We start from the raw sequence: 13,333 nt of genomic DNA on the forward strand, positions 1-13,333 counted from the left end.
GCCCTTCTGTTATCCTGCGACCATTGTTACAACAGCCACAGAGAATTCTCAATCCACCACTTGTGTGATTGTGGCACTACTCAATAAAGAGAGCCCTGTTCATAAAGGCCAGAGATCATAATAAAGAGTAAATTGCATAATCACTACGTTTGGTAGGTATAAGACTATGCAAACAAATGATTTTTATTGTTTACCAATGAAGAAGGCGGGGAAGATTTTAACTGTTTTGTTATATAGTTAAAGATGTTGCCAACTTGTGGCTTAGTGCTTACTAGGTCTTCCCACTGAGCGTCTGCAATTTCTGGTTGTGGTGATGCCTGAATGTCATTTCTCTAGAGGTTGCTTGGCAGAGGCCCCATCTCTTGTATAGGATGTGACATTCCTTCTCTCCACTGCTATTTGCATGGCTGAGGCTATTTTGGAAAGGGATTCATACCTGAATGATTACCGTTAAATATAATTGATGGTGAGGATTACGGATCTCTTTCCGAAAGCCAATACACAAGTGCTTCAGGTGCTCTTGTGTTAGTATTTGACTCAGAATAGTTCCCTTGCCATGTTTCGCTACTGCTTCCCTGGCTTAGGCCTGGAGGAGGTGCAAACACACCTTTGCATCAAACAGGTTTGAAAGCTTTCTTCTAAGGAGTTCTTAGAAGATAGGAGGGCAAAACACAAGATGGGGAAATACATTGATTTGAGTATGAGTGGTGAGCATGGAGGGCATTACATATGCGTTTTCTTATTCAGTACCTTGCAAGAGGAGCTTTGTCAATGGGCACAGGGCAGACATGAAGGCACAGCCCTCAAGACTGAAATGTAAACTGTAGAACTGGAGGAAATAAAGCATTCATAAAGAGGCAGGCAGAATGAGAGGGAGAGGTGAAATATTGTGGCAATTACTGAATCATTCCTCTCCCACCCTGCATTATTCCAATTTCATTGCTGCAATCGAATGGATCAGTTACTTTTATTTTGCTATTTTCTTGCTTGTCAATACTATTAGGCGGCTTCAGTGATATTGTAGTTGCACAAAACCTTTAGATTATAGCTATAAAAATTATTTTTCCGAATCTCTTCTACAATTTATTTTGGTTTGCACCCTTTTTTCCTGTGCAGTTTAGGGCAGTGTTTGTTAGGATGAGGTCCGATTCAGAATATTGGTAAAGCAAATGTACGGCTTTGAATAAATGGGTGGAAGCGAGAAAGAATGATCTGAGAAAAGTTGAATGCACCGAGAAAGAGCTAATAGAAAACCCAGAAAGAATTAAAAAAAAGACGGAAAACATGGACTGGATTGTGACAACAGCAAAGGCGGTGGAAAACAAACTCCTGAAACATCTCCCACCCACTTTCAACAAGGGGAAAAAAAACGCTCCAGTACTGTGTAAAGTTTCCAAATAAGAAGCTGAGAATTTCTGTCATGAGAGCCAGATTCAACCTCCTCCCTACGAGAGAGATCATAACTTTAAGAAGAAATGGAACCTAAAGCCGCTGCCGTTTATGTAAAAACGAGTCCGCTATTGAGACTTTAAAACACCTCGTGGTCGAGTGTCCCAACACAATGGAAAACAGAAGGCTATACCTCCCCTGCCTGGCCGAAAATATGTGGATTTTCCAAGTAGATGAACTATGGAATAGACTGATATCTGGCGAGAAGACAAGATGGACCCTGGCTCTGGCCAAACTCATCGATTTAGTATTTGAACAAATTAACAGTCTTCGGACTGAAAATACTTCGGTGACGGTCTCTGACCCTGCTGAATGAGGCCTTTTAGCTTCCCGAACAGGGTTTAGGACTTGGACTGTGGCCCGGTTTGCCAGCCTCTAGGGGAGGTTTTTGGGAGAAGCTACCCTTCGTGGGTTCGCCTTCTTTTATGATATGCAAGATAGAGAAGGTTTTTGACAAAACTCAGTCTTTACTGAGTAAAGTTCAAATTAAAAAAAAAAGAATATTGGTAAAAGAAAAAGGTGCTGGCGTACTCTATAAACTGTGCACAACATTTCATGCAATGTAAAGTAAATGTTATCATTTAATTGCGGAGCCAACAACTGCAGTCAGTTAATTCATGGTTAAATAGTTGCAGCTTATAATGTATTCAATCCACCTTTTAGTGCTATGTCCCCATAATAGTTGGCCGAGCCTGATGACTAAATTCAGGGCTCAAGCCAGTAATTACTCATTTCTTTAATTTCTTCATTGAAGTTTTTATAAAGCACCAGCCATGGGCAAAGCCGTTTCGTAGTGCCTCCAAAGCAAAAGGGAAACTGAATGAGAAATGTGATCTTTCACAGGCTTTAAGGACATTCAGATAATTCCAGGTCAGTGATTAGATGGAAGAGAATAGGGCTTATTGCATCAACCACGAACAGAGGGAGTCTGAAAAAGCTTTCAAGTGTCTGAGGTGTTCAAGCATCCTGGTGCAGACACCCGAGTTCTTTGTAGATATGAAAAACTCTTCTGTCTAGGTAGAAGCTGGATCAACATGATAGTGGAGGAACGCTTTCTTTTTCGTATTATAGTTGCTTAGGAACCCTTTTGACATTGGAAAAGACACAGCACCCTACAACTAACTCAATAAACCTCTTAAATTGACTTTACAGTACTTGTCATCACACCAAAGCAATTGTAATTTTCCTGCAACTGGACTATGCATGCAATGTGCAGTTGTAGAACCCCCCCCCCGCCCACTCTACAAAACTGCCATTAACAAACTCTTCTAAATATAGCGCCATAGGCTAGTACTAGTCGACTCTGCCAAAGAGCTCCTGCATTTGTACATTTTATCATGTATTATCCTTTTCCTGCAATGTACTGTTTTACCATGTCATTTTCAGACTAACTTGTTTATCAGGATTGCATGAAAGGTTATGGATTCGGATGCATTTTTTATTTCCCCTCTTGTATTACCATTTTCCACCATGTTGCATTAAACCCTGGACTGGACACCACTAAACCGATGTGCGTTTCTAGCTGAGTGGCAGCAAGAAGAGAAGGGCCTAATTGTCTAAAGCTCGTGCAGCGCATGCATGCGTGCGTGCACAGCTCATACTCGTAATATTCACGGCCTCACCCATTCTTGACTAATTTATGCAAGCGTTTTGGCTTGAAGCGCTATATACATTCAATAAACATATAAGACTGCTTAGTGTAGTCCAACAATCTGCCTTTCCCAGTTTGATCATTTCGCTTGTTGTTCGCAAATAACTATTTCTTTATAGATGAAAACATGGTCGCTTTAAGAAGTGGGATTTGATGACATCAAGTAGCGCTTGAACACGATGTATAGTAGCTGTTGGCTTGTTTTTCCGGGAGTAGTAACCATGAGGTAATTGATCCTGGGCTCCGCCCAATTAGAGACTTATGTCTGCGTTCACGGTGATGGATTAAACTGGCCTTTTAATAGGATAAGGAGGAGCACATGGCACTAAGGCAATTACATAGCTGGAAATAGTAGTCCCATGAGCAGCTTTTTCTTTGAGCTCTGTCAGACTTGCTCCTAAAATAAATGGGTTATTTTAACAGCCGCGTAGTTAGAAACTGGAGTTTTCGGCATCAAAAACATGTCATGTGGCGAAATCTGATATTTGCATTATGGTGAGAAACTTTTAAATAAGGACATACATTGGTTCAACCAAATAAAAGATCTGTGGGGCTTCTCTTTAGCACTCTTGTGGGTTAACAGAGCTGTACTTAAAAAAAAAAAATATATCAATGTTATTTTTTTAAATGATTGTTTAACTGTTAAAAACACCATTCTTGTTTTTTTTGGCAGCTTGAGTCGTTGGCCCCAGAACTTCACCCAGCATTTTAAAACTATTGTTGGCAGAGCCGATAATTACTGTTTGTATGGGGAAGAGCATTGCTTGTTTATAATCCAGGGGTAGGCTGTGCACAGTGATGAAAGAAGGGAGAAATCACACAACCAGATGTCATATTGGGAAGGCTACAGGCCATAGGGCACGTAAGAATAACAGGAGGTTGGACTCGTTGGGCTAGGAGCAGCCTTGTATGTCCACACACTGGTGTTCTGTTCTTGGGTGAGTCCATGTGCCATGTTAGACAACCTACTCCTAGGCAAGGACTCCACTAACCACGTATTGTATCAAATGCCTCGGTACACCTATCACATGCCAGATACTGGAATCCTCATCATCCTCATTCTAACATTCATAGCACAACTATCATCATGATGGCAGTCTCATTGTGTTGTATTGTTTGCTTATTTATATAGCGCTCTTTCCCCATGAGTATGGCCTCAATGCGCTTTGTGGTTGGAACGCCCTCCGTGACCGTAGTCAATGTGCTGGAGGTTCTAAGAGCTTTAGATTAGGAGATGTGTGTGTGCATTTTCGCCGGTCTAGGACTTGGGTGGCTGGCTGGCTAGGCTCGACTAAGCAGCCCAAATAGGTCAGGAACGTGGGTGAGCACTGTTGGAGGTTTGCGATAGTGCTTTTGTTAAAAAAGAGTCTATGTGTGGCCAGCTATACCGAATTTCATTTATTTGGTTGCTGTATGCTAGTGGCAGAGGTGTTGAGGTACGTTGGGTGTTTCAGTTTGGACGGCTATATGCGTTGCTAGACCGGATGAGCATAGCCATAACTGCATTCTATCGTGCATGGATGCTTGGCCGTGCCTGTGGCCTGTGGCCTGTGTCCATAGACGTGGTGTGAGGTATACGTACCATAGGCTTCTTTGCAGCTATCTTTGTCCAGTGCAGACTGCCTGGTCTCCTTATTCTTGGTCTCTCTGGTGCAAGAGTCTGAGCCATGAGGGCGAGTGATATGGCCAGATATGGGTGAGGGCAGACATGGCCTAGGTTTCACAGTACAGTCGTTTACCCTGTATCATAGGCAGATAAGGTGGATACACCTAGATTTTGGGACCCTATATAGTAGGATTAAAGAACCTGTACAATGGGAGAGGTCTAGGTTTCAGATACATTTGGTTTCACAGTATAGTAGGCAGATACGGCCAAGGTTTCACAATACAGTCGGTTACCCAGTAAAATAGGCAGATAAGGTGGATACACCTAGATTAGCGAACCCTGTATAGTGGGAGAGAGGCCTAGATTTCACAATACAATAGGTTACCCAATATAATAGGCAGATTAGGTGGATACACCTAGTTCGGAGAACCGTGTATAGTAGGCGAGAGGACTAGATTTCACAGTACAATACAGGTATGGGAGACGCAACTAGATTTGAATCCTGTATAGTGGGAGAGAGGCCAAGGTTCCACAATACAGTAGGTTAGACCGTATAATAGGCAGATAAGGTGGATACACCTAGATTGAAAACCCTGTATGCTAGGAGAGAGGCCTAGGTTTCAGATACAATTTGGGTACAGGGGGACACACCTAGAATTGAGAGTCCTATATAGTGGGAGAGAGGCCTAGGTTTCACAGTATGAAAAGTTTTGAAAGCATTTTGTGTTGACGATGGACTTTCATCAATATTCACAGTTTTATCTCAGTGTGGCGCAGGCTAATATTCACAGTTCTCTCCGAGTGCGACGCAGGCTAATCTTCACAGTTCCATCTCAATGTGGTATTGGCTAATATTCACAGTTCTATCTAATGTGGCCCAGACTAATATTTACAGTTCTATCTAATGTGGCGCAGGCTAATATTCACAGTTCTATTTCAATGTGGCACAGGCTAATCTTCGCAGTCAGTCTTTGTGTGGCATAGGCTAATATTCACAGTTATATCTAGTTAAGCTGGTTAGTATTAACACCATGGCGTGCTATGTTCTGAGGGTAGGTAGAGTGGCGGGGCATCCGGAGTACAGTGATTGCTCTACTCCCCACCCAGGCCACACCTACCTTGATGGTCGCTGCTGGCCACGGCCTCCACTGCTGATACCTGCAGACAGTCTGGAGCTTCCACTATAGGAACCACCCTTTTCCTCTGGCCCTTAGCCGCAGGGGCTGCAACGGGCAGAGGACTGCCCTAGCACTAGGATGTATACGCAAGGACTGCAACGGGCAGAGGGTTGCCCTAACACTAGGATGTATAAGGGGACCGTAGGCCAATCCTGGGAGGGGGCAGGGACAGGAGGCAGGAGTAGGGTTGGAAACGCACGGGCAAGGGCCTGGTGTTGAGGGATGAGCGCGCAGGGCTGGGGGGCTCAAATTCAGTACAAGGAGTGAAAATGGGGGCACCAGTGAAAAGGCAACACGCTCACCTGCCCTGGGATCTAAATGGTGCGGTGGTCAAAAAGTTACTAAAAGTTATTACTTAGCTTATCTATGTTTTGCTATTTTGAATAGTATGTATAGGAATTACTTAACTTGAATACGCGGGGGTGGGGGGGGCAGGATTGCAAGCACACGGGCAGGGGCCCGGTGTTGAGGGATGATCGTGTGGGGCTTGAGGGGCTCAAATTCAGTACGAGGAGCGAAAATGGGGGCACCAGTGAAAACGTTGACATAGGCAAGAGGGCCAGACTGTGGTTGGTTACTTCTGCAGGAGCTAGGTTTTTAGATCCCTGCTGGCGGTGAGGTGGTCGGCTGGTTCTTATTCATGCATGGAGGCAGTTCCTTAGGAGTAGGAATGACTGAGAAAACTGGTCTATTGTAGCAGGATTTGTTGAAGCATGGAGTGGAGAGAAGATAGTTGGAAAAGGAGCAGAGGTTCCTGGATGGGGAATAGTGCTTAGTTAGGAAGAAATGGAAGGGAGCCGAAGTGGTAGAAGACTACAATTGTAAATGTCTTGTTGCAGAAAGACAATGAAGGGAGGAGTGGGTTGGAGAGCTGTGCTCAGTTTTCCTGGGGCTGAGAAGCCGGGCTGAATCATTCTGTTCAAGTTGTCGTATGTCGTTAAGGAAGGCTGAAGTATACAATATTCCACCTATTGTGATGTAAATTTTGACAATGATCAAGAAGATGAAAAAATTATGGATTTTCGTGCATTTAAGGGAGGTAGAAGTTGGAATGGACGATGGTGTTTCGTGGTAGGTGTTTCTGGTAAGATGGTGGGAGGTGCTTGTTGAGAATGCCCAGTTTTTTTTTACATATTACAAACACCCAAAAAAGGTGACCTGTTGGAGGAAGTCCACAGTTGTTTGAGTTTGTTTTTGATGCAGATGTTTATCGTGTTGCTCTTGTGTTTGACCCAGTTGTCTTGCATTCATTTATGAATAGCTTCTATCCATTGCTGGTTTGTTGGAGAACCCTGAATGGGGAGTAGTTTGTTCGTCCGGGAATGACCAATATTTGGCTTCATCATCCTAAGGATAAAAGGTTAGACCAAATGAGTGAATGAGTTGAAGCCATTTTGTGGCCTTATGTGTTGAACAGGAGGGGGGTAAACCTTGAACACCCATGTGAGGTCTTCAGGGTTGGAATTGCAAACGGGAAGAGAAAGGCTTCTGTAGGGTGCAGATTCGTGAGAGCGGAACACCTTGAACTCTGGTAGTGCAGAGACAGGAGACCAGTAGTATTCTGTGGTCGATGTGTCAAACTCTCCTGGTAGATTAAGAAGAGTAATGGTATTGATCCTGTTGATGTAGGTAATGGGGGAAAATTATCAAAGACTGAGGTGATGACTTATTTAGTTCCTCGGGGGAGGCGGAAGCCAGCCCTTTTTCATTGAAAAGGCTGTTTCAAAGAAGTATTGAATTTGGCTAGTGGAAACATTTTCAAGGAGTTTGGATATTAAAGTTATGATGAAGATTGTGCTGTAGGTTTTAGGAATAGATGAAAAGGGAGATTTTTATAAACCTGTTTAATCGCTTTATAACAAGAAGCAGATTACAGTGCCCTGTTTAAAGGAGAGGGTACCAGCCATTGTGAAGTGGAGTGAGCGGTGTAAAAACTTGATGCAAAGAGCTACTATAGATTTGAAGATAGCCAGGGGTTAAGGGTAGTAAGTTGGAGTATTCAGTTACGCAAAGGAGAAAAATAAATTGAGGGGTAGTTTGATGTTCAGGTGGTGAGGCTGAGCGGCCTTGGTCGGTAAATAGTATTTTGTTAATGTTGAAATGTTGTCTCTAGCAGAAGGTGGTGATGTTCGGCACAGAGGAACCCGGAAGAGTTCTCTAAACAGTTAACCGCACGGTTTGCCATATCGTGACATCATACACCTACGTCAAGATCTAGGGTTGCCATAAAATGCTCTGCTCCCGGGCCAACAAACGTCATTCTTGATAATAAGAATACAAGATTTCTGCCCAGGATGTTGCAGTGTGACCTGTCCCTATACATGCACGGTAAAAACCTATCCACATGAGCATTCCAAATTAATAAGGCTGACTGCAACTATGCCGAAATAGAGGGAATTGCACGCAAGCAAAGCTTATTGTCATGGTCATGAAGTCAGGGGCACAGGCATGCAGGGGTCGCATGCACAAGAGACCTGCGTGGACACTGTCCTGGCGCCTTTGGTGCCAGGCTCATGAACAAAAGTAAACAAGAACATCCATTTAACACCAAAAAGCTTTTATTATGGACATAGCACTTCAGATGCATTAACCTTGAACATTCCATCCATTAAGCAGGATGCATTAACCTTGAACATTCCATCCATTAAGCAGCCCCAAGTGTATTCTTGGGTGTGGCTGCTTATGGATTGCCTTCTCACGTGCTCACTCTCTAAGAGTGGCAGGGTGTGGCTGGCAAGTCGGCCCTAATGGGCGTGCCCACGATCTCTGCTATATAAGCTACCCCGATCCTCAAGACACACTGCGTTATTCTGCACTTGCAAGCAGCGTAACACTCAGTGTTGCCTGAGGTCAGACTTACCTTTGAAGATCCTGCTTCCTGGACATCCTGCTTCCTGCCAGCATACTTAACCAACTGAGGGAAGCTGTTCTTACCTGTACATATCTTCGGTGAACCAAGTATTCAACTTTACACTTTCCGGAACGCCAAAATCTTCATCTTGGCACCGCAGCACGACACGCTCCTTCGTCGACCGCAGCGCCTGCAAGGAAAAACAGAAGACAAAGTTAGACATCGAAAAAACTGTCAGTTTAAGGTTGCGCTTCACCACACTTTGCGCTTTTCCTTAAACCATCCCTTAACTGCTGTCGAACATTGCAGTCGCATCCATCTTCCATCCGGCCGCGTCTCGTGTCTCACAGCTACATTGTGGCTGCATTTCCATATAAGGGAAGAAAACAGGAGAGACATTAGTGCGGGCATAAATAGGAGCAACATATAAAGACATTAAACAGAACGAACAGCATCACAAGAGCTCAAGAAAGACTTAACAATCATAAGGAGAAGCATAGTCGCAGCTGGACTGGACTAATCCTTTTCAGGGATCGGTGAAGGAACTAGATCCCATTCGCCGCGCCCCTGCCAGAAGTAGCAGGACAGAGAGCTTATCTTCCATAATTCACAGGATTAGTATCCCCACGGACCACCGCTCACAGCTTTTCTAATGAGGGAGAGGCCTGAAGGGGGTGATTCAAGTTCAGGGAGGGCTGCAACCGTGCCCCAACGCCTATGCAGAGACCAGTTGAGCGTAACACCTATTTAATGGCAGTAAGAGTAATAAAGGTATTGACCCAAACCAGACCTTGATTTCCAGTTAGTCAAACCCCCAGAATATTGAATGTGATCATCAATACATTTTTTAACTTAAGGAAATGTGTGGGGCACTAGTTACTGCCACCATATCAGGTCCCAGTGCTGAATCCTGCAGGAGCAGACAGTCCTCCAGACCCCTTAGCCCGGTACTTCCAGCAGTCTTTTAGTTACAACTATTGAGCTAACCAGACTGGGGGGGAAAGGGGGAAGTGGACAAAATAACAGAAGATCAGCTCTCCTCCGAAAGCCTCCAACTTCAGAACCTCTGGCCTCTGGAAACCTGCAATAAATGCATCTGATGGTTAGTTTTTTACCTCCATGGAAACTCCCTAAATTATCTCTCTGGATTTGATAGAGTTCTAGTTACTGTAGACAAACACTTTCTCTGGCACATTTCCTTTGTTCAATTATTTTGTGATGTGTCCATTTTTTACTAGAGTCACTTTGTCTCTTGACCACTGAAAAAAGGTTAATCCCTCAACCATTTACTGCTCGAGTTCATCAGTTTTATCCGTAGTTTCTTTTTAACTGACCTTTAGCTTATTTTATTTTCTCCTCATAGAAAAGAAATGAGCCCTTCGGTTTCACTGTACTATTTGAATAACGCTCATCCTGTAGGTCACTGTTCCGATTTTCTTCTCGCTTGTTGTAATTTGCACCCTGAAGTAAACTGCACTGAGAATGGGCGCATGTGGCTGGCTGACCTACCCCGGAGCATATGTTGGGGGGGGGGGGGGGGGGGCGCGAGAGTTGGTGTGCTGCTGCATACTGGGACCTTCTGTGTTCTCTCCCCACCTTTCGCCTCACCATGACGTGGTGCAGTTTGTTGCGGTGCAAATTTCTTGGAAATTGTGCATCACTAGGGCCTGGACCTCGCGTTTTGTTCTTCGTGTTGGACCAGTTCTTCTACCACCTCATTGATGTTTTGCTGATTTCAGGCAACCGTCATGTGTGAAGGTGCTGAAATCCAGGGAAAAGGGTGGGTTGTACTAATGACATGTAGCTAGTAATGTCTGGAGGGTCCTAACAGCAACTATGTAAAATCTGGTGCAGATTGGTGAAACGGTGTGGAATGCTATAAGGAACAACGATTCGCCACAAACGCCTCCACAAACAAACACATTTTCACTGTTATATATATATTGATTTGGCTACACCCAATGCAAGTAAAACAAATAGACCTTCCAAATGGGAAACTTGCCACAGCTCTTTAAACAAGGTAGAACATCTTTAGAGTGGTGTGTTTGGAGTATAGGACGGCAAAGGATTACCAGGTCACCATGAGAGTCCAGGCTCTGCCTTTCTTCCTATGAGGCGGTAGTATGTCTTGTGCAAACACCAATAGCCAAGCTTTCACGGGAGCTGTATGACTGCAAACTAGCAGCACAGCCGCTCTACAGGAGTAGCCACTTAAAACTCCACTAGTAGCCTGCCTATGGGTAATCAGTGCTTCACTGTGTTACCCTGAACAATGGCAAGAGCTTACGGTCTTTGCTGCCAGGGTCTGTTGGCATGAGTTTGTATCGCAAAGTGAACCATTCGTAGTGGAGCAATCCAGGAGCTTTCAGGAAGACCTTTCCTGCATGGTCACGCCCCAAAGTCTAGCTTTTTTTAAATTGACATCCCTTTTTCTGAAGATGACCATATGGAAACACACTGTATCCCCACTTATGACCTGTTTTAAAAAGATATATTAAAGATACCGTTCCATAGAAAACTTCCCTCAATGCTATTATTCTTTTCTAGTGTTTGGCAACTGTAGTAGAATGCACACAGAAGGATCTGATTACTGTTTAATCCCTGTCAGCCACAAATATATTATTTTGTAATCTATTGATGCCATGCCTTCACTGGAAGCCTGCACTATCACACCAGCCATGTGTTCTGAGCTTTGTCTTTAAAACTGGCCTCAAAATAAATTTGCGCTTGCCATTAACCAGTGATAATTTGCTCTTAATGAGTAAGAAATGGTGTGCTGTGTGCATGGAGGTATTGAGGTGGCACAGGATTTTGTAGGCCTGTGTAGAACCTGCAGCTTGAAAATTTGACGTCTGTTGAAAACCATGAAAATACCCTGAATGCCGCCCCTATTAGACTCCAAAGACTGCTGTAGAGGGCTGACACTTTTACTTTCATTTTAGCAATACAATATTGGGCCTCCCTAATGGACTTGCATCTCTGGCTGCCCACAGGAGTACCCGCACCTACCTATATGCATTGCTCTATTTATGAGCATTTAATACCTCCATAGCAATCTGTACACAACCAATGTCAAGCTCCCAAATTTGAAGATGGGGAAGTCGGATAATGGCATCCCTTGACAATGAAAGGATGGCTTCAGTAGCTTTAAACCACACTGTCCAGATGATTCTAGTGCTGTGTGGACACAGCCCTTTTCCTTCTGAGCATGCTTTTCTGAATATGGGAGGCTGCACATGCATGTAATCTAAACGCTGCCTATAGATAGTCCCGGCCTGTTGCCTCGGTATCAAAGAGTGGAGATCCAGACTCCAGTGCTTATCGACTCTGCTGGTACTTGTGTTGCACTGAAGCCTGTAGTCCTCTAGTCCTGTGTGCCAGTATAATTCGAAGTGGTTTGTGGTGGTGATATTTCCATATGTTTTATCGAGAGGGGAGGGCCATGATGCCAGCGTTTAGACACTGGGTGCGTAACAGGTCGGGAGTTGGTATGTACTAGGACTAAAGAACTTGTGGGCAGTGGCACTCTGGGGCCTTGGAGTATGAGCAGTTAAAGAGGAAATCCCCTGATAGCAGTTGCTGATCCCTCCAGTGATAGTCTTAGCAATGCCTCAGTGCCTGTTTTGCATAATGAGATTTAAGTGTTGGACGAAGAATACATAACACACCACCGCTGCAGTGCATCTATGTTTGGATGCTCTGGCATTTGGGAACTTTCCAAGATTATTTTTCTTTTGTTCTATCCCAGAAATGTTTAACCTAACTGGATTTGTAGTGCAGACATCCAGCCCCACAGGGCGTCTTGGTGCGATAGACTGACAACCAGTGCTTCTTGTTACCCAACTCAATGGTACTCTTTATCAGCCTCAGAAGTATGAATGGCTAAGTGGTCCTGCCAGGATTCAAAATCTGTGACCATGACGTCTAGCACAGATCCTTGTAGTGGATTAGTTAGTCCACTGTACCACAGACCCAGCTTCCATGTTCACATAATAGCATCTTTCAACTGAATGTCTAGCTATTTGCATTTTTACCCTTTTCTTAAATTCCTTTTTTGATCATGTAGTGTGGATGCAGGGCCTTCCTGTGCCATGTCTGTGGAGTTGAGGGTGGAAGCAGAGGTCCAACTCCTATGTGTATGTTTTACATTTTTTGTTGGGATTTAGAAGATGTTGCCCAATTGAATTATTTTTCTCGCTAGTTTGTTGGGATTATCTGCCTGTTTTTACGGAAGTAAAAATGTTACCACGTCGCCATACTGTCCTGCTTGTGTGTCCCACTGATTTCATATGCCACCACAGCATTGCTTAATTATAAGTTCATTTTACAATTTGATGATACTTGGTACTTGTGTGACCGCACATAAATGTTTGTGTTTCTGTACGCTCTCTGCTTTTACATAGCGCATCCAACTAAAGAATTATTTTCATATGGCAACCAAAATTGCATCTCAATTGTTTTGAGAATGTGTATTCCAGTAAACAGTAATTTATTTGCTTCTCTTAGGTTTGTCTCGCTCTTGCTCATTACTCCCAGCCAACAGATCTTCAGCTTCTTTTTGCATTTGAGTATGTTGGAAAGACGTACCAAAACCCAGG

At 43.9% G+C, this 13,333-nt stretch overlaps 1 protein-coding gene across 1 annotated transcript in view; it reads left to right on the top strand.

The window, feature by feature from the left end:
* Window positions 1-13,333, top strand: part of MTMR10 (myotubularin related protein 10) — a 431,932-nt gene that overhangs the window by 156,311 nt on the left and 262,288 nt on the right. The window contains exon 6 of the mRNA XM_069624915.1: window positions 13,242-13,332. Within this exon, the coding sequence (XP_069481016.1) occupies window positions 13,242-13,332 (91 nt within the window). The remainder of the gene's footprint in view (window positions 1-13,241; window position 13,333) is intronic.

This window comes from Ambystoma mexicanum, chromosome 11 (assembly GCF_040938575.1).
Source record: "Ambystoma mexicanum isolate Mex_15411 chromosome 11, UKY_AmexF1_1, whole genome shotgun sequence".
NCBI lineage: Eukaryota > Metazoa > Chordata > Amphibia > Caudata > Ambystomatidae > Ambystoma > Ambystoma mexicanum.